General features: G+C 46.0%; 1 protein-coding gene across 4 annotated transcripts in view; it reads left to right on the top strand.

Annotated features, from left to right (window-relative positions):
• LOC131492158 (contactin-associated protein-like 3) overlaps nucleotides 1-19210 on the top strand; it is a 194680-nt gene that overhangs the window by 120851 nt on the left and 54619 nt on the right. For all 4 annotated transcript variants that reach the window (XM_058695863.1, XM_058695862.1, XM_058695861.1 and 1 more), the window contains 3 exons: nucleotides 741-912; nucleotides 9606-9712; nucleotides 13588-13707. In XM_058695863.1, the coding sequence (XP_058551846.1) occupies nucleotides 741-912; nucleotides 9606-9712; nucleotides 13588-13707 (399 nt within the window). The remainder of the gene's footprint in view (nucleotides 1-740; nucleotides 913-9605; nucleotides 9713-13587; nucleotides 13708-19210) is intronic.

Below are 19210 nucleotides of genomic sequence, written 5' to 3'. Positions count from 1 at the left end.
AAATTTTTTTTTTAACGTTTATTTATTTTTGGGACAGAGAGAGACAGAGCATGAACGGGGGAGGGGCAGAGAGAGAGAGAGAGAGAGACACAGAATCGGAAGCAGGCTCCAGGCTCTGAGCCATCAGCCCAGAGCCCGACGCAGGGCTCGAACTCATGGACCGCGAGATCGTGACCTGAGCTGAAGTCGAACGCTTAACTGACTGAGCCACCCGGGCGCCCCTGAAACTCTGTTTTATGCCTGTGTCTGTGTGCGCATGCATGAACATACAGAGTAGAAATTTCACATGACGTAATTATTTTTCAAGTATCTTAAATTTAGCAGGTCCTATTATGCCTGTGAGTTTTTTCTCTGATTCTGGTATCACATGCCCTTCATTTAGTTCACATAGTTTCATATCATGCTAAAAGGAGTGGTTTTTTCTGTGTGCTTGCACGAGAGGAATCAAATTTTGCTGAAATTAAACATGCCTTGACTCTACTGGTAGGGTTGCGCGTCCTACCCTCGGCCCATCCGCCCGTAAGCCTGGTTCCGCTTGTTATCTCCATGCTTTACCGAAACGGCTAGCTTCTGTTCTTTTCAGCCACCCGCCACCCCCTCCGTGAGCAGTATGGCCCTGCCGAAAAGTTAGGAAGCCTCGTCCTCAGGAGGAGGCGGCAAACTTGCATTTAGGAAACACCGTGCACTATTTTGGTCACGACGGTTGACTTTCTCCTTTGTGTATCTCCGTGTTCCTGCAGGCTGTCCTGACAGCGTCTCTGGCTCTGGATGTGGAGGTCCCCTGGGCGGCTTTCAGGGCTGCCTGAGGCTCATCTCCATTGGCGACAAGGCGGTGGATCCCATCACAGTGCAGCAGGGGGCGCTGGGGAGTTTCCGTGACCTCCAGATAGACACCTGCGGCCTCACAGACAGGTAAAGCCATCCCGTGTCATTTTAGCATTCTTGATTTCAGTTGTTTGATCGTAGACTGAAAAAAATGGACAGCAGAGAAAAAGCAACTTCTTCTAGCTCCTTCTCTCTTCCTGATATCCAGTCCCAATGGAAAAGTTGTGATTACGTTGAAAACCAGAAAATGACAGTCTTTCTTTTTGAATAATTGCTCCTTTGAATGATAATATTTTCTTAGAAGACACACTCTCATGAATTTTCCTTGTGTCTGTCCCCACCCTGCTTAGTTGTTACAGAATTCTGTTGGTGGTGCTATAATTACTGAGCGTAAATACTGATGAGTAGAAATACTTTTAAGAATTTTTCCACTGCACAAAACAGATTAGAATAGTCTACAGAGATAATGAATCACCGAGGACCAGTAAGTCAATGTGGTCAGCTGGATTCACCCCACACTCCCTTTTCTGCGTGGAAAATGAAAAGTAACTGTTCCTTGGAGAAAGGTTGAGCCTTTGGGGATTTCTGGTCATGTAAACACAACAAAGAATGGAAAGAACCCAGTTACCACAGGCTGAACATGATACTGGTTCCCTAAGGGAGATGAGACAAGCAGGGCTTTTACAGAGAACAGATTGGGGGTGCCCGTGGTGGTGTGGGGGAGTGGGAGTGGCTGAAAGAGGTGAAAAGGTACTGGGGCACCTGGGTGGCTCAGTCGGTTGAGCGTCCGATTCTTGTTACTGGCTCAGGTCGTGATCTCATGGTTCGTGGGATCGAGCCCCACGTCAGGCTGTGTGCTAACAGCACAGAGCCTGCTGGGGATCCTCTCTCTCTCTCTCTCTCTCTCTCTCTCTCTCTGCCCCTCCCCCGCGGTGTGTGCTCTCTTTCTCCAAAAAAAAAGGCACAAACTTCCAGTTATACAAGAAGTCTCATGGGGATGTAAGGTACGGCATAATGCCTAGAGTTAATAATACTGTTTTGTATATTTGAAAGTTGCTAAGAGAGGAAGGAGATCTTTCATCGCAAGAAAAAACTCTTCACAGGACAATATATACAAATATCCAATCATCATGTTGTCCTCCTGAAACTCATATAATGTAAGTCAATTAGAGAAGAGCTTTGAAACAACAGCGGGTTAAAATTGCTAAGCATTGCACCTTTTATTCAAATGGTCTCATTAGTCATGCTATCGGACTTTCAGTTATTTTGGCTAAAAGGGACTAAATCTTTTTCTGTGCCTGTTGGGTGTAGCCTCCTGCAGTAGGAGTGACATATATCCCTGCTGAATAAACAAACACGCTCCAGACACCCTCACACGTCCATGCCCGGCCAACCCCTTCAAAGGTCACACTTTGCAAAGTGCTTTGTGCGGTAAATCTGGTTCTTTAAAAAAATATTTTTTTGATGTTTATTTATTTTTGAGAGAGAGAGAGGAATGAGTGAGAGTGGGGTGCAGGGGCAGACAGAGAAGGAGAAAGAGAATCCCGAGCAGGCTCCGCACGGTCAGCACAGAGCCCCGTGCGGAGTCAAAGTCAGACGCTCAACTGACTGAGCCACCTAGGTGCCCCATGGCAAATCTGTTCCAAGTTTAGCGCTCACTGCAATACCACGTCATGTCCGATAAACTACGAGTTACGTTGCAATTTGGCAACGTGTTAGGAAACCGTGAATTCCAGTACGTGAAGTATCAACTCGTGAGAATGTGATTTCGTTAATGCCGATGTTCATGTGCATGGTTCACCTTCTGTTCGTCTGTGGGAAGTTAGATCGGTGCCTGGAGAATTCCCTCCCAAAGCATGATGTGGTCACAGTGATTTCTCTGACATAAGAAATGCATGTTGCCCCTTTGTGCATACAGGTCTTTTAGCCCCCCCCAAAAGCGTGTGTGGTACATGTATAGGTGTGTGTATATATATATATATGATATATCACCAAATAGAAAGATTTTCCTTATCACACACAAAAGTGGTTTTTAGAAATATGTTCCAAGAATGGATGGAGACATCTGGCATATTAAGTTACCTCCTTTCGGCACAAATTGAGGTTCATGGCAGCTCCGTACATGGGCGTGAAAAGAGCTGTTGACTCTTTGGCCGATACAGTCAATAATTGCAATTTTTAACGGTTTAACGTCTAAAAACGTGTCCTTATTCTCCACTACTAAAAATGTTCATTTCTCCTTAGCCCTTCCGGCCATGCGTACCAACTGAGTGTCCAATGCACCACAAACTAGATTCACGTAAACACACGACAGAGCAAACATCCACACCCAGGCTCTTGCCGGCTGCTCGGTGCTGAGCCCGGCCACCCTCCCAGCCCACACCCTGCCTGTCCAGAGCAAGTCGTAGTGTGCTCAGTAAAGCTGAGATTTATTATTATTTTTTTTTTTTTAATTTTTTTTCAACATTTTTAATTTATTTTTGGGACAGAGAGAGACAGAGCATGAACGGGGGAGGGGCAGAGAGAGAGGGAGACACAGAATCGGAAACAGGCTCCAGGCTCCGAGCCATCAGCCCAGAGCCCGACGCGGGGCTCGAACTCAGGGACCGCGAGATCGCGACCTGGCTGAAGTCAGACGCTTAACCGACTGCGCCACCCAGGTGCCCCTGAGATTTATTATTAATACGCAAATGATTTTATGACTTTTATCCGTCAGGCATGGGAGTTCATAATTCATGATACGTAACAGCATTCCTGGCCCGACGATACTGCAGCGTTATGAAAGGATGTTTGAAATCTCATGGGACGTAGGAAACCTTTCTGAGCCACACAAGGACTCGTGCACCTGGTGGTCTGTCTTCCCCGGGACCCCCATGACACAGGGAGAGCGGTGGGTTCTTTGGAACAAGGTTTCCAGGAGGAGGTAGCCGGGAGAAGGGATCGTGTCTCACACCAATTGTGTTTTGGACGTTAGGATTTCATGTCATAGACCTCGGGTTTCACAGTCCGGTCAAGGTTTCTTTTGAGAATCACAGGAGTGCCGTCTTGAACACCGCTAGGCCTGGATTGTACGGATGGGGCCACTTTTCCCACTTCTTTGGCCTCTGTCCGGCGTTAGTCTTCTAGACGCTAAGCGCACCATCGTGCCCTATACGGGTCGTTTCTTGGAGAGAATTAGTAGGCTTATTCTCTTAGAGAGGATAAGTAGTTGAGGTTGTGGGGGTTGCGGAGACATGGAGGAAGGGTCCCTGATTTGCTCCGGGACGAGGCAGGGCTTTTGGAGAGGAGGGAGGGACATCTAGAGTGGGGTGCAAGGTGGGTAAGTCCATCAAGTGAGAGAGGCTACATACGCATCCAGGGAAGGTACAGCCTTGTGCCCAAGCCCAAAGTGCAGCCATGAGTCTACCTGTTCAAGCACGGCCTGCTGTACCAGTTGGGTGTCGGAGAAGGAGGAGCAGGGGGTGGTGAGAGATGGGACTGCCTCACTGCGCGGGGCTGCACCACAGAGGCCCGGCGGCCAAGCCGAAGTCTGGACGTTGACCTAAGGCTCCCTGAGGCATCTCTGAAGGCTTCAGTTAGGCAGTACGGCCCACGGCGGGGAGAGGATTTGAGTGTGGGCTGAAGAGAGAGGGTGTGTGGTGGGAGGCCGGGGAAGGGTCTGCCTACCTGTGGGAAGGGATGATGGCCCGAAGTAGGGAAGAGAGAAACAGGGCTGGCTCCTACATGTTTGGGGAACATCGTGACAAGTTGATGTGCTGCCGGGCTGTGGGGTGGCGGAGAAGGATGAGTCAGGATGGGCCTCAGGTCTGGACAGCTGTCCTCAGGTCTGGACAGGTCTGGACAGGTCTGGACAGACTGTCCTCAGGTCTGGACAGCTGGATAAAGGGTGACCTCACCGCTCGATGGGATAGTGATGGAGAAGCATCATCTTGGGAGGCCCAGAGTCAAGAGGTTTCGTTATTAGGTCTTAAGATATTTTGAGAACCCTAGAGGCACAAAATCCTTAGGTTGGGGAGAATCTCAAACATGACATCTGCTGACGCTTCCATCCCCAAGCAGGGATCTCATTTTCACTCACCGTGGAGAAGAGGCTCCCGCTTCTGTTCCACCTTTCAGGAACCGGATGCTTCCCCGTTCACCGAACGCTTCATCCTTGTCTTCTGTCCCACCCAGATTTCCAGCTTTAATCTTCATCTTCCCTGTTGTAAAGCTGTGCCCACTTTACCCCCCGCAGCCCAAAAAGTCCCCGATGAATTCCCTGAATTGGCTCTCGTCCGGGCTCGAGTCTGTTCTCTTAGCAATGTTTTACAGGTTAAGTACTATCCCCATCCTGATTGCCCTCCTGCGCATCAGCTCTGGCCAACATCTTCCCTGAAACCGGAAGGAACCTGGCCCATGAGTGGTGTGTAGGTTTCATAACTTTCCTTCCCATAGAAACTTGGTACAGACTAAGCTGTCCTCATCTGCGTGTGAGCACAGCCCGGGCGCTAGACTTCCGGTTCCCCACCAATCGTCGGCGGTGGCGTGGCATCCAAGTCAGGTTAAGATACACACTGGTGTGCCTGCACACGCACACACGTGAAGGTTTTCTTACTATGGCTCATACCTCTCTCTGGTCTTCCTTGTTCACGCTGGGTCCCGCCAGGAAAGCAGGAGGTTTGGGGTAACGAAGCCGACCTCAGGCGTGGGAGGGTCCAGGAAACTGCAGCCATTGAAGGAAGAACCAAAAGGGCCAAAGACATGGGGACGACAGTCACGAAGGGAGGGGCCCGGATGTGGAGTGACCTGCCTCGTAATCCTTGGAGGTGAAGAGACACCCTTCTGTTTTCCCAGGAAGCCCGCCTTCTGGTTCTTGGCCTGGAATCAGGTGTCTCCCACTCAAATGGCAGAAGGCCCAGCAGAGAGCGTGTCTATGCGTCCTTGGCAAGAAATTGGGCTTATTTCCAGCATCTCTCTCTCAAACAGGAAGGGAGTGCTCAGTGCTCACTGCTCATAGAGTAGAAGTAACCCAAAGTTACTCATCCCTTTGACTTCTTGAGCTCCAGAGGGAAGTGAATAGTTACATAGCTCCTGCAAACGTGTGAGGCTTTTGAGTGACTGTATTTAGAGCTTAAACTGAGAGGCAGTGTGGCTTGTGGGGACCCAGGTCCTCGACCTTTGAATTGACATGGGTCTTCTTTTCTACATCATTGGCAAAGCCGTGATATCCTGTTCCTTTGTAAGGCTGTGACGGATTTGGTTTATCCATTCGTTACTTGGTGGACATTTGGGTGGTTTCTACTTTTTGGCTATTACGAGTCGTGCCGATAAGAACATTCACGTGCAGGTGTTCGTGTGGACACGTGTTTTCAGTTCTGTTGGGCGTGTACCCAGGAGCGAAATTGCTGCCAGTGGTGACTGCGTCTAACTGAGGAACTTCCAGATTGACTTCTAAAGCACCATTTTATCATCCCAACAGCGACGTAGAAGGGTCCAGATCCTTCTCATTCCCGTCAACACCTGTTCTGCCTTTCTGATGATGGCCATCCTGGTGGGTGGGAAGTGGCATCTCACTGAGGTTTTGGTTTGCACTTTCCTAATGACTGCCGATGTGGAGCATGTTTTCATACATGTATTTGCCATTTTTATATCTTCTTTTGTATGGCATCTGCTCAGATCTTGTGAGCCAGTTTTTAATTGGTGGCTCATGTGCCTTCCGTTGGGTTTTAAAAGAGTTTTACCTAGGGGCTCCTGGGCGGCTCCGTCGGTGAAGCGTCCGACCCTTGATTTCAGCTCAGGTTATGATCGATCTCACGGTTGGCGAGATCGAGCCCCGTGTCGGGCTCTGCGCTGGCAGCACGGAGCCTGCTGGGGATTCTCTCTCTCCCTCTGCTCCTCCCCTGTGCTCTCTCCTCCCTCTCTCTAAATAAATAAGTAAATAAATAAACTGAAAAAATAAAAGTGTTTCCCCTGTATTTCGGATAACAAGCCTGCGTCAAGTGTGTGTTTCGCCAAGACTGTCTCCTAGACTGTGGTGTGTAACCTCATTCCCTTAACAATGTCATTGATGGCGAAGTTTTAAATTTTAATGAAATCTAAATTACCATTTTTTTTCTTTCATAGACCATATCTGAGAAGTCGTCACCAAACCCAAGATCAGCTAGATTTTCCGTTTTGTTGTCTTCCGGGAGTTTAAGAGTTTGGTATTTTACATTTAGGTCTATGGTCTCCCTTGAGTTAACTTTTAAAATTTTTAACATTTTTAATTGCAATACAGTTGTCAAAGTACATTTTAGGTGTACAGCATAGTGATTTAACAATATACATTATGGGGCTCACCAGGAGAAGTGTAGTTACCATGTGTTACCAGGCAAAGTTACTAGAATACTGTTGACTATGTTCTCCATGCTGTCTTTTTCATCCTTGCCGTTTGTTTTATAACTGGCGGTCTGTACCTCTTAATCCCCCTCACATATTTTGCCCACTCCTACCCCCATCATCTGGCGACCACCATTGTCATCTCATATTTGAGTCTGGTTCTCTTTTTTGTTTTTTTTTATTGTTTTTTGTTTGTGTATTTGTTTTTTTTTAAATTTTTTTTAACGTTTATTTATTTTTGAGACAGAGAGAGACAGAGCATGAACGGGGGAGGGGCAGAGAGAGAGGGAGACACAGAATCCGAAGCAGGCTCCAGGCTCCGAGCCGTCAGCACAGAGCCTGACGCGGGGTTCGAACTCACGGACCGCGAGATCGTGACCTGAGCCGAAGTCGGACGCTTAATTGACCGAGCCACCCAGGCACCCCTACGTATTTGTTTTTTAGATCCCACATATAAGTGGAATCATCTGGTATTTGTCTTTCCCCTTCTGACTTATTTCACTTAGCATAATACTCTCTAGGTCCATTCCTGTTGTATCAAATAGCAAGATTTCATTTATTTTATGGTCGAGTAACATACCATTGTGTATATATGCGACATCCTCCTTGTCCACTCACGTATGGATGAATACTTAGGTTGCTTCCATATTTTGGATATTATAAACACTGCTGTGGTAAACATAGGGGTGCATGTATCCTTTCAAATTGATGCTTTTGTTTTCCTTGGGTAAATGCTGAGAAGTGGCATTACTGGATCCTATGGCATTTCTATTTTCACTTTCCTGGAGAACCTCCAGACCGTTTCCATAGTTGATGGACCAATTTACATTCCCACCAACAGTGCACAAGGGCTCCCTTTCACCACATTCTTCTAAACATTTATTATTTCTTGTCTTCTTGATACTACCCATTCTGACTGGTGTGAGGTGATACCTCATTGTGGTTTTGATTTCCATTTCCCTGATGATGAGTGATGTTGAGCAGCTTTTCATGAGTCTGTTGGCCATCTGGATGTCTTCTTTGCGAGCATGTCTGTTCAGATTCTGTGTTCCTTTTTTAATTGAATTATTTGTTGTTGTTGTTGTTGAGTTGTACCAATTCTTTATATATTTTGGTTATTAAGCCCTCCTCAGACCTATCACTTGCAAATATCCTCTTCCATTCAATAAGTTGCCTTTTTGTTTTGTTGATGGCTTCCTTCTCTGTGCAGAAGCGTTTTAGTTTGATGTAGGCCCAATAGTTTATTTTTACTTTTGTTTCCCTTGCCTGAGGAAAAATATTAGTAAGTCTGATGTGCAAGAGGTTATTGCCTGTGTTTTCTTCTACGAGTTTTATGATTTCAGGCCACAAATTTAGGTCTTTAACCCATTTTGAGTTCATTTTTATGTGTAGTGTAAGAACGTGGTCCGGTTTCATACTTTCACGTGTGGCTGTCCAGTTTTCCCAACATTTATTGAAGAGACTGTCTTTTCGACACTGTATATTCTTACCTCCTCTGCCATAGATTAATTGAACATATACATGTGGGTTTATTTCTGCACTCTTATTTCTGTTGCATTGATCTTTGTGTCTGTTTTTGTGCCAATACCATACTCTTTTGACTACTACAACTCTGTAGTATAGTTTAAAATCGAGAATTAGATCTCCAGCTTTGTTCTTCTTTCTCAAGATTGTTTTGACTATTCAGGGTCTTTTGTGGTTTCACACAAATTTGGGGATTTTTTTTGTTTTGGTTCTGTGAAAAGTACTATTGGCATTTTCACAGGGATTGCATTCAATCTGTAGATTGCTTTGGGTAGTATGGACATGGGTAGTACGAACAGGGTTCTTCCAATCCATGAGCATAGTATGTCTTTCTGTTTGTGTTGTCTTCGGTTTCTATCATCAATGTATTATGATTTTCCGGGGGTAGGTCTTTCATCTCCCAAATTCTAGCCTCTGCTGTATCTGTTTGCTGATGTCCCATCTGTCGGAGCTGGTCACATGCCCAACCCAGATTCAAGGTGGAGAGGAATGCCTCTCTGTGGAAGGATCCGTAGGTCCCAGTTCAAGGACACGGAAGCAGGGAGGGGAACAATTGTGGCTGCCCGTGGCCATTGCTAGCAGTTTATATCTCGGGTCATGTAATGAAACGGATCTTGCCTTATTCGTGAAAAAGCCAAACACATTTTTTGATAATGCAACGGGTAGAAAATTTATCTGTCGCAAATACGTGACAATTGGCAGCATCTGATGGGTTTCTTAGTTGGTCGTGGGTATCGCCTTAGGAAACCTTCTTGACAGATCTAACAATTTTTGTTCATGTTGCAATTTTTCTCTTCAAGCCACTGTCCTTACTGTCTTTCGCTGTAACGTGTCGGTGAAGATACACGTTTTCTCCTGACTGAATGTGGGAAGTAACGGTTGTTTGTGTTCTCTTGTAGGTGTTTGCCTAGCTATTGTGAACACGGGGGCGAATGTTCCCAGTCCTGGGACACCTTCTCCTGTGACTGTGCGCACACTGGTTACCTGGGCGCGACCTGCCATTCCCGTAAGCCCCACACCCTGCCTGTTCCCTCTTCTGTCCTGGTTTCCATGCAGTTCTCCTTTCCTTTTCTTTCTTTCTTTATTTTTTTTAATGTTTATTTATTAGAGAGAGAGAGAGAGAGAGAGAGCGCGCGAGCATGAGTGGGGGAGGGGCAGAGAGAAAGGGAGACAGAGAATCCCAAGCAGGCTCCAGGCTTTCAGCACAGAGCCTGATGCCAGGCTCGAACTCGTGAAACCGTGAGATCCTGACCTGAGTCAAAAGCAAGAGTCAAAGGCTTAACCGACTGAGCCCCCCAAGTGCCCCCTTCTTTCCTTTTCATTATTTTGTGTATATGTGTCTGTGTCTATGCAACCACGTTCTGGGAAGTAACAACAAAAACAAGTTTTTAGAGACCAATTTTTGTCTGGTTTCTTTTTTTTTTAATTTTTAGAATATTTATTAATTTTTTTTTGTCAAATGCTGATTTATTAAAGAAACAAAACTTAAGCATTATCAAGTTTCAGACAGAGCTCAGCATTCCCCCCCCGTATGGTTTTTCTGTACATTTTCTGGTAAGACTTAACATTTTATCTTTCTTAACAAAAAATACATATTTAGGGGTGCCTGGGTGGCTCAGTCAGTTAAGTGTCCGACTGTTGATTTCGATTCGTGTCATGAACTCATGGTTGGTGAGATAATTTTTGAGAGAGACAGAGAGAGCGCAAGTGGGGGAGGGGCAGGGAGAGAGGGAGACACAGAATCCGAAGCAGGCTCCGGGCTCTGAGCTGTCAGCACGGAGCCCCACGAGGGGCCCGAACTCCCGAACCGTGAGATCAGGACCTGAGCTGAAGTCGGACACTTAACCGACTGAGCCACCCAGGTGCCCCATGCCTGGTTTATTTTTAATCAGTTTTATTTCCTAGTGATGTCAAGGCAGTTTACAGAAATACATAGTATCAAATAGGATGGAAAAAAAAAAAAAAAGAAAGCAGCAGGCAAAGAAAAATAAATATAGGAAAATAAAATGTAATAAAAACCCCCAATACGAGAAACAGTCTAGACAGCATGATCACGTTACTCTGTTCCTCGCGTCGGACCCGGTTTTAGTTCTCCAGTCCTGTCTGCCGAAGTAAAGAGAGGATGAGTTACTGAATGTGAGTATTTATAAAATCTAATGCGGGGGGGGGGGGGGGTGTGGCAGAAAGGGGCACAGGATGAGAGTTAACATGGTAGGGTTTCTAGAGTCAGCCAGAGGCCGGGTAAACGTCCAGGTCCCTCACGGTCGTGATGCTCTTTGATGATGGCGGTGGTGAATGCACTGGAAGCTTACCATGTGCCTGTGGGATCCTAGTTTTCTGTAGTTCTCCGCATGTTTCTACTCCTTTGATCCTCAAAATCATCCTAGAAGGTGAGTGTTCTACATTGTGCGCTTAGGAGAGAGAGAGGTCAGGTGCCTCGATCAAGGTCCCACAGCTGCCGGCCAGGGCTCTCGACCGCCTTGAACCATCCCCATGTCTTCCATCTTGAACACCAGGCTCTTTTCTGAAGAATCATTCTCCGAAGGCCACAGCCAACCAAACTTGAGCGACCCCAAATTCATTACCGACCAGAGGCTTGCCATAGAGCCCCTGAGATCCTCATTGCTGTCTAACTCTTGGCTTTCGTTGTTTATGGTTTTATTCTACTTTTCCTTTTTAGCGTATCACTGCCGACGTTTCTGAGCCCCTTCTTTTTAGCACGTGTCCCCGCCCTGGGTCTTTAGAGAAAACAGCCCGCCGTGAACATTCACCGAGGCAGAGCACGGATTGTCAAGTTTCCAGCCTGTGCGAATTGAACCCCAAAGCAGCAGGCATCAGCGTTGGGCCGAGAAGCCTTGGCCTCCGGCCCGGGATGTTCCACAGAAGAGCCGGGAGGCTCTTGCAGTCAAAGGGCGGCGACTCACCCCACTAAACACCCCATAAGTTCAACCAGAGCAATTGTACCTGCATTTGCTTTTATGGTGCCAAGTAAGAGTTTTCCAAGGCACCTCTTTATTTGGAAGGAGCTGGACATCTGGGATGTCTGAGGCTCGGTGACTTGTCCAGAGTCACGGCTAAGAATGGGGGCGGTCCCTTACGTACAGTGCTCCCCCTGCCACAGATTGCACCCAGCAAGGTGTCTTACACAAAGCGGATACCTACTGAAGGTTAATGACCGAGGAATGATTGCTACGGTGTTGCCGGTAACTCTCATTTAACCATCATCCCAAACAACTCTGATTGGAAAATTAACGGGTGTATTATACGGAGTCTTTCACTTGTGGCCTTAGTAATTTGATTTGGTCTAATAACTGCATTGACTTTGCTGTGATACTCTAACAGTAGACCAAAATGAAAGGGAGAGATTTCCAGTTCCACAGTGAGGGTTCGTAAGGCTGTTAGTTTCCGGTGTAAGTGCACGATTCACGCAGGTGCCTTCCTGGTGTTTCCTCCTCTACCCTCGTTCCCCAGGCGGGTCCAGCCCCGATCCAAACGTAAGCACTGTCGTCACTTTGTGTGTGTCCCTCTGGACACTTTTCCAGGGCAGTTGCAAGCACGGTTACGTATTTATAGAAGCGTAAACATGAGTGGGCAAAATGCAAGCCAACGCTGTTGGGAAAGCAATCCATGTTGTGTCTGTAGCCACCAGAGTCGATGGTAATAGGCGTGCTATTGATTTGGGCCGATCTCATTTGACCCATTTGACACCTGGCCGTATTTAATAAAAGAATGTCTTCTTTTGTAACATCCCCCGGACAAGCAAACATTCCTTTGATCTTCTTCTTCTGTGCGAAGGGAGAAAAACAGTCCCTCTGCCCCACCCCGCCCCCTCTCCGGGTTTTGCTTCATTCTTGGAAATCGGCCGAGTTTTAAAATGTAGATAACCCAGTGAGTGGAGAAGGGCATCAGTTCTGGGCCCCCACTCTGCCCTCTCTGTCCCTTCCGGGATCATTCGTGGTGGTGGATCTTGGCTAGCCACTTCCTGAGTCTGTGTTCCTGAATGCCGGACCTCATCCTTAGGGTGGCTTAAAGATCCAGTCCACGCTGTGCCAGAAGCAGTGATGCATTTCTTTCCTGGTGGCCGTTAGCTGCTTTTCAGGTTTTCAAAGGGTCTTTCCTCTCGAGGCGGTGACTGATGTGCACGGGAGACACTGCTCGGCTGATTACTCATTTCAGCTTAGGCTGAATATTAATTAAGTCCATTATCTGCAGATGTTAATCACTTGCCATGTGCTAGCAAAGCATTTATTGCACACATAAAAAATTCAACTGAGAATCAGGATACATTGAACTTACAAAGAGATGTTTCGCGTGTATACGCTTTTTTTTTTTTTTTTTGAATTTCAGTTTTCTTGAGTAATCCTTGGCAAAGCACTTAAGGAAATTTCCTTTTAAAACACACTTTAAACGCTGAATGAAGAAAAGCCGGTGCTTTGCAAAACCCATCTTGAAAACAATGCGTTGCCCGTGTGGAGTGTTTTAAGTAAACAGAGAGTATAATTACTGAGCGATTTAAAAAATGACCGTGATTATTAGATAATAACAGATCACTTAGGGAGATGAAGCCAGCACCCTTCAGATGCTTAGATATTATGGGCAGAATAAAATTAGACTGTGTAAGTCCAGTTACCATGGCTCTGGAAAGAGTCTCATTTCTAGAGCATGCAGGGTTCAGAGCCGCACAGAGATACCTCTTAACATCTTTTGCTCCATGCCTCAGAGTATTCATGCTGCCTGATCGGAGCGGGGGAACACTCCTCTAGCCAAAATGCCCCCGAGAGCAATGCAGAATGAGTGTCACTGGGGCAAGTATCGCGTAATTAACAACATGGAGGGCCCCATCTTATTGCTGCCCCTGGCTGAGATCCCTGTCCTTTTCAGCGTTGTACGAGCAGTCCTGTGAAGCCCACAAGCACAGAGGAGACTCTTCAGGGCTCTACTATATCGATTCCGATGGAAGTGGCCCTCTGGAACCTGCTCTCGTATATTGCAACATGACAGGTAGGCTGATAAGCTTTATTATGCCAGTTAAGCTCATGTAGTTGACTGCTGTGCGCAAAACCAAGTTTTACTTCGTTGAGTGGCAGGTTCGTGTACAACTCTGTATAAGTCATATTTCATTTTTCCTGGAGACCCCATTGTATATGGTGGATCAGTACAGGTAGGTCATAAATAAACCAGCTCTTCGAAGGACCAGTGCACCCACCCCAGTGAATGATAGAATTGATACAAATTCTAACACCTTTTTTACGCTTGTGTCTGTGTGTGTGTGTGTGTGTGTGTGTGTGTGTGTGTCAGTTGCTACCTTTTCTCCCCATGCTCAGAAAACAACCCTCCTTTATGAAACTTTCCCTGCTGCTTCAGTGGTGTAGACATAACAGGTACTCCAACAACGACAGAATTTGGGCCCGCACAGTCAGGAGACAAATGGTCAGAAAAGAGTCAGCCGTACGTGGTTCTAAGGTAACCATGACCTGGTTATAATTTGGTTTCTCCACTCTGGCCACAGGTCACCCTGATTGGGTTGCAGTTTCTGTAAGGAAGGGGTTATTTGTGGGTGAATTTATGATGGTGGTTTTTGAGTAGATGAAAGTCCTGATGCAGTTTTTACACCTACTGTCACTTCATACATAAAACAAAATCGGAGCTTTTGGGCAGTGGTCACCCAACCGATTTGATCCAAATTGGGGCAACTCTACCTTCCAGCGTACAGACTACCCCCAAGGTTGGTATAGAAAACGTGAGGGGCGCCGGGGTGGCTCGGTCGGTCAAGCATCCGACTCTCGGTTTTGGCTCAGGTCACGATCTAAGCGGTTTCGTGAGTTCGAGCCCCGCATTGGGCTCTGCGCTGACAGTGCAGAGCTTACTTGGGATTGTCGCTCTCCTTCTCTCTTTGCCCCTCCCCCACTCAAGCTGTCTCTGTCTCTCTCAAAATAAATGAACTTAAAAAAGTTAAAAAGCAAAGAAAATGTGAGAGCTCCCCGGGCATTGTACTGGAGGTACGTGTGGCTGTTTGGGGCTCTGGGGCAAGCATTTTCTCCTCCTAGATACTGACCAAAATATTGCAGTGTGATCATAGGAGATAAATATATTGACTTAACCTTTACTGGAACGTGTGTGATCGGTCATGTACGTGACGAAACAGCCAAGAGGATCTTTCTAGATGTTCTGGGCTCCAGAGGTTATAACAGGCCTTCAAGTTACTCGATTTCTGCTCTGTTTTGCTTGCATTATCATGGCTCAAGTGAATGCCAAGAACAGACAAAACTAAATAAAGATGCTGGGATCCCAATAATACATTCTACTTTTATCCGTCACGTGCTTCATTATCATAGAAGTCTAGGACATGTTAACGATTCTTCTGTGTTTTATCCTGGTTAATCCTGTAAGCAAAGTTCCTTCTACACTGAGGAATTTCAAGATCCCTCGAAAGATGAAAATGGTCCCAACTGGTACATTCCAAGATGAGTAAGGTTTCAATGACTGAAGCTGTTTTCTTGATAATTAACCGTTGGCAGCTTTTGGTAAGGCTGAGGTCAAGTTCATTTAAAAAAAAAAAAAGGGCATTTGCTGCCAAGAGGAATAACAGACAGCTAATTGCCTATTTGTCTACAGTGTATGGTTATAATAAAAGAAAAAAAATACTTTAAGCATCACAAGTGAACACGCGATTCGGGCGTCTCCGTGAGGTTTTTGTGGTGCATGTTTTAAAGCCCCTTTGGAATGTACGACTGGTTCAGAGACGTTTGTTTTAATACTGATTTCACAACATAACCGATGTGTTTTGATTTCCCTTAATTGCTGCTACCTTTTCAGAGTGAACCTCGGCACCCGCTACCAGAGGGGAGAGTAGTTATTGTCAAAATGCAAGGAGAAAGTAAGAACAGATGGTCAGCTTTTGATTACCGTTAACTTAGGGTACTATCTGATGATACGTAAGCCAGTTTTGTTTTTTTTTTTAATCCTTGAGGCAAGAAGGAGCCTCTAAATACAGGAAGGAGAAGGTGAAATCTACTGATGAACCCTCCTAGTGAATTTATAGACAAGACGAAGGCCTTGCAAACTGTCTGCCGAGGATGTGAATCATTTTCCTCCCCGTGGTAACTCAAAGAAATGTCCGAGTAAAGGCACAAAACTGAAGAGTTGAGAAAAAGTTTCTAATGACGTTGAACGCGTATGTCCTCGGTACCTGCTCTGTGCTGGGCATGGCTGTAACCACAACAGGGAGTGGGCTGGAACGGATCCCTCCCCTGGTACAGTGCACATTTCTGGGTGCGGAACTGGACCATTGAGAGCAGCTAATTGAATATGTGGCTTGTTGCCAAGGAGTGGGTGCTGTGAAGTGGAATAAAGCAGGGGCCAGGGGCACAGATGTGAGAGGGTGGGTTACTATTTTATTTTATTTTATTTTATTTTATTTTATTTTATTCTGTTCTTTTTCTTCTTTCTCTTTCTTTCTTTCTTTCTTTCTCTCTCTCTCTCTCTCTCTCCTTCCTTCCTTCCTTCCTTCTTTCCTTCCTTCCTTTTCTTTCTTTCTTTCTTTCTTTCTTTCTTTCTTTCTTTCTTTCTTTCTTTCTTTCTTTCTTTCAAGAGCACCAGCGGGGTGCAGAGACAGAGAGAGAGAATCCAAAGGAGGCTCCGCACTGTCATCACAGAGCCCGATGTGAGGCTCAAGACCACAAACTGTGAGATCGTGACCTGAGCCCAAACCAAGAGTTGGATGCTTAACCGACTGAGCCACCCAGGTGCCTCTGGGTGGGTTGCGGTTTTAAAAAGAGGGATCAGGAAAGTACTCAGTTTGAATGTTACGTTTGAACCAACCTCATGAAAGAAACAGCTCTGAGAAAGTCTGAGCAAGCCTTTGGACGGAGGGAGCGTACAAGTGTAGCAAGCCTGCGGCCAGAGGGAGCCTCATGTATTGTGCAAATGCAGGTTGGAGGGGCCAAAAGATGGCCTTTGAGTCACGAAACTGGAAAGTGACAGGTCCAGGGCTCACACCAGCGGTGCAGTTTGGGCCTCTAACCACCACGCCACGCCGGGAGAGGGTGAGGAAACCAGTTGGGGGGTTGCCCCAGTGGTTGAGCCCAGATGGCGGTGGTGCAGAACAGGTACAGAGGAGGGAAAGAAGTCAGAGTCAGAACCAGGGGACGGGATGTGGCCGGAGGAAGACGGGCGTCCAGAAAAGTCCCCCATGTTCGGATCCGAGCCCTGAAAGGAAGGTGCAGGTATTATCAGTGGGGACGAAGCATGTGAAAGGGAACACCAGGGTTCCCGCTGTGAATCCTCGAAGTTTGGGTTGCCTGTCGCTCGTCTAGTGAGTGAGGACCTGTTGGTCATAAAAATGAGTGTCATGTGTCAGTCTGAAAGCCCACCGGGTGGTTGTAACATCCTTGGCAGTACAACTTTAAAATATGTTTTGGAGAGTCCCTTTGCTAATTAATTTGACAGACCAGTGGGCTTCCATTTGGTTTACTGTCAGTGGTGGACACTGTCCAGCATCCTACAGCAACACGGGGCGTCTCTGGGTCCCCACGCGCTTGTCCGCCGTCCACTGAGGGCCAGCTCTGCACTCTGCAGACACAGTTTCTGGGGCAGCATCCCAGAAAACCCTGTGTTTTTATTAAGCTTCCCAAGAAATGCTGATGTACACACGGGTTTAGAAAATACCACCAGGGAGCTGAGGGTCTTTGGTTTGACCGTGCACAGCCTGCCCTCTCCACAAATACTAAAATGGAAGGAGGGCAGAAAGTATCACAGAATGGAGAAATAAAACCAACGCAGATGTGAAATTTTGGTGCCACCATTCACTTTTCTGTCTAGGCAATTGTCCTGTCGTTTCCCGGTTGTATAGGTGGCTGTGGTGACATTTAATTATCCACAAACGCAACAAGAATCACTCATCTACATTAAGATAATGTCTAAGACATTAAACTCTGTAGTTTCATCTTGGAATTATTAGAGCTTTGAAGTGTGCACATGTGTGTGAGGGGGTGGAATTCATGAAAATTATGGGGAATAATTTAATGATTAACATTGCTGTGTATTTTTATTATCAAATATACTTAATAACTATGTATGTCTTCATATTACTTTGCAAATGACCAAACGTTCAGTACAGATCATTATTGCAAGACTTTTCTGGTAACTAAGTTTTCTAGAGAAGTTTATAGTTGCCTAGCTCTTATGAAAGAAAACTCCTGAAATGAGCATACTCCTATTCTTTGTGGTAAGACAAATATTCTAAGGTCACATGAGTTAGGATTGAGATGGAACATCAAATGGATAATGGAACACACACACACACACACACACACACACAAAGCAGGATAGGGAGCAAGAGTTAAAAACACGGCAGAGAGGATTTCCAAAATACCAAGGGTTTTTATTAAGGTCAAAGCCATAAGGAAAGCAACTTGCTGAAGACAAAGAACTACAGAGGCTAACCCAAAGGCAGGAAATATTTCTAGGAGCCATACAACAAAGCATTTAATCAAAAGTATACAAAATCCAAGATGATCCTGGGGAAATTACAGGAATGAACCAGAGTTACAGTTAAATGGTCCTTACGGATCTGGGTCACATGAGGTGCTCCGGTGACCAATCTAGTTATTGGTGGTGGAAGAACCACGATCCTGGTCTTGTCCCAGCCTGGAAATCTTTCCGCTGTGAAGTTCGCATTCTCCCTGATGCTACGATGCCTGTGGACGATGAAGCATGCTTTAATTATTATAAACAAACACCAACACTTGGAGAAATGTACAAAAAGCAAAATACTAAACTAATGGCTAAAGTCCCATCCGTGGTAACAGCCTTCAAAAATCTAGTGCCAGGATATACTCTGCATGCATCTTACTCCCTTTAGTATAAAAACAACCAAACGAAACAAAAAAATCAACTATTTTGAATGGGCTGCTTGTGAACTTTGTTAACGGATCGATCCCCTTTTTAAACAGAAGAAACAACATGATTTCTTTGATGGCAGGATACCCGGCGGGAGAGCAGGGCTGTCCACACCCACCTGAAACACAGTGCCGTTGTGTGCGATTTTCATAGTTGTGCTTCAGGAACTGGTTCCCAGACGTGGTACCACGGGAACAATTGTCACAGGGAGGAGATGGGTTATAGTCAGAGCGATGACTCGATATCACGTTCATAAGAATCAACAGGGGATTGAGGAACCAGTTGAGGGCTGGGTCTTTGCACCCCAGCCCACTCCCCTTTCAGATCCCGGTTCATTGACTCAGCATGTCAATAACTCAGCATTTCTTACTGACTCAGTCAGTTGCCCTTATGCAAATCAAGCCACTGTGTTTCCTTTCTCTTTCTTTCTTTCTTTCTTTCTTTCTTTCTTTCTTTCTTTCTTTCTTTCTTTCTTTCTTTCTTTCTTTCTTTCCTTCCTTCCTTCCTTCCTTCCTTCCTTCCTTCCTTCCTTCCTTCCTTCCTTCCTTCCTTCCTCTCTTTCATGAGCTATCATTTTTAAAATTTTTTATTATTGTTTATCTTG

This window comes from Neofelis nebulosa, chromosome 12 (assembly GCF_028018385.1).
Source record: "Neofelis nebulosa isolate mNeoNeb1 chromosome 12, mNeoNeb1.pri, whole genome shotgun sequence".
Classification (NCBI taxonomy): domain Eukaryota; kingdom Metazoa; phylum Chordata; class Mammalia; order Carnivora; family Felidae; genus Neofelis; species Neofelis nebulosa.
The sequence above is the reverse complement of the archived record's forward strand: the minus strand, read 5'-3'. Positions and strand labels throughout refer to the sequence as shown.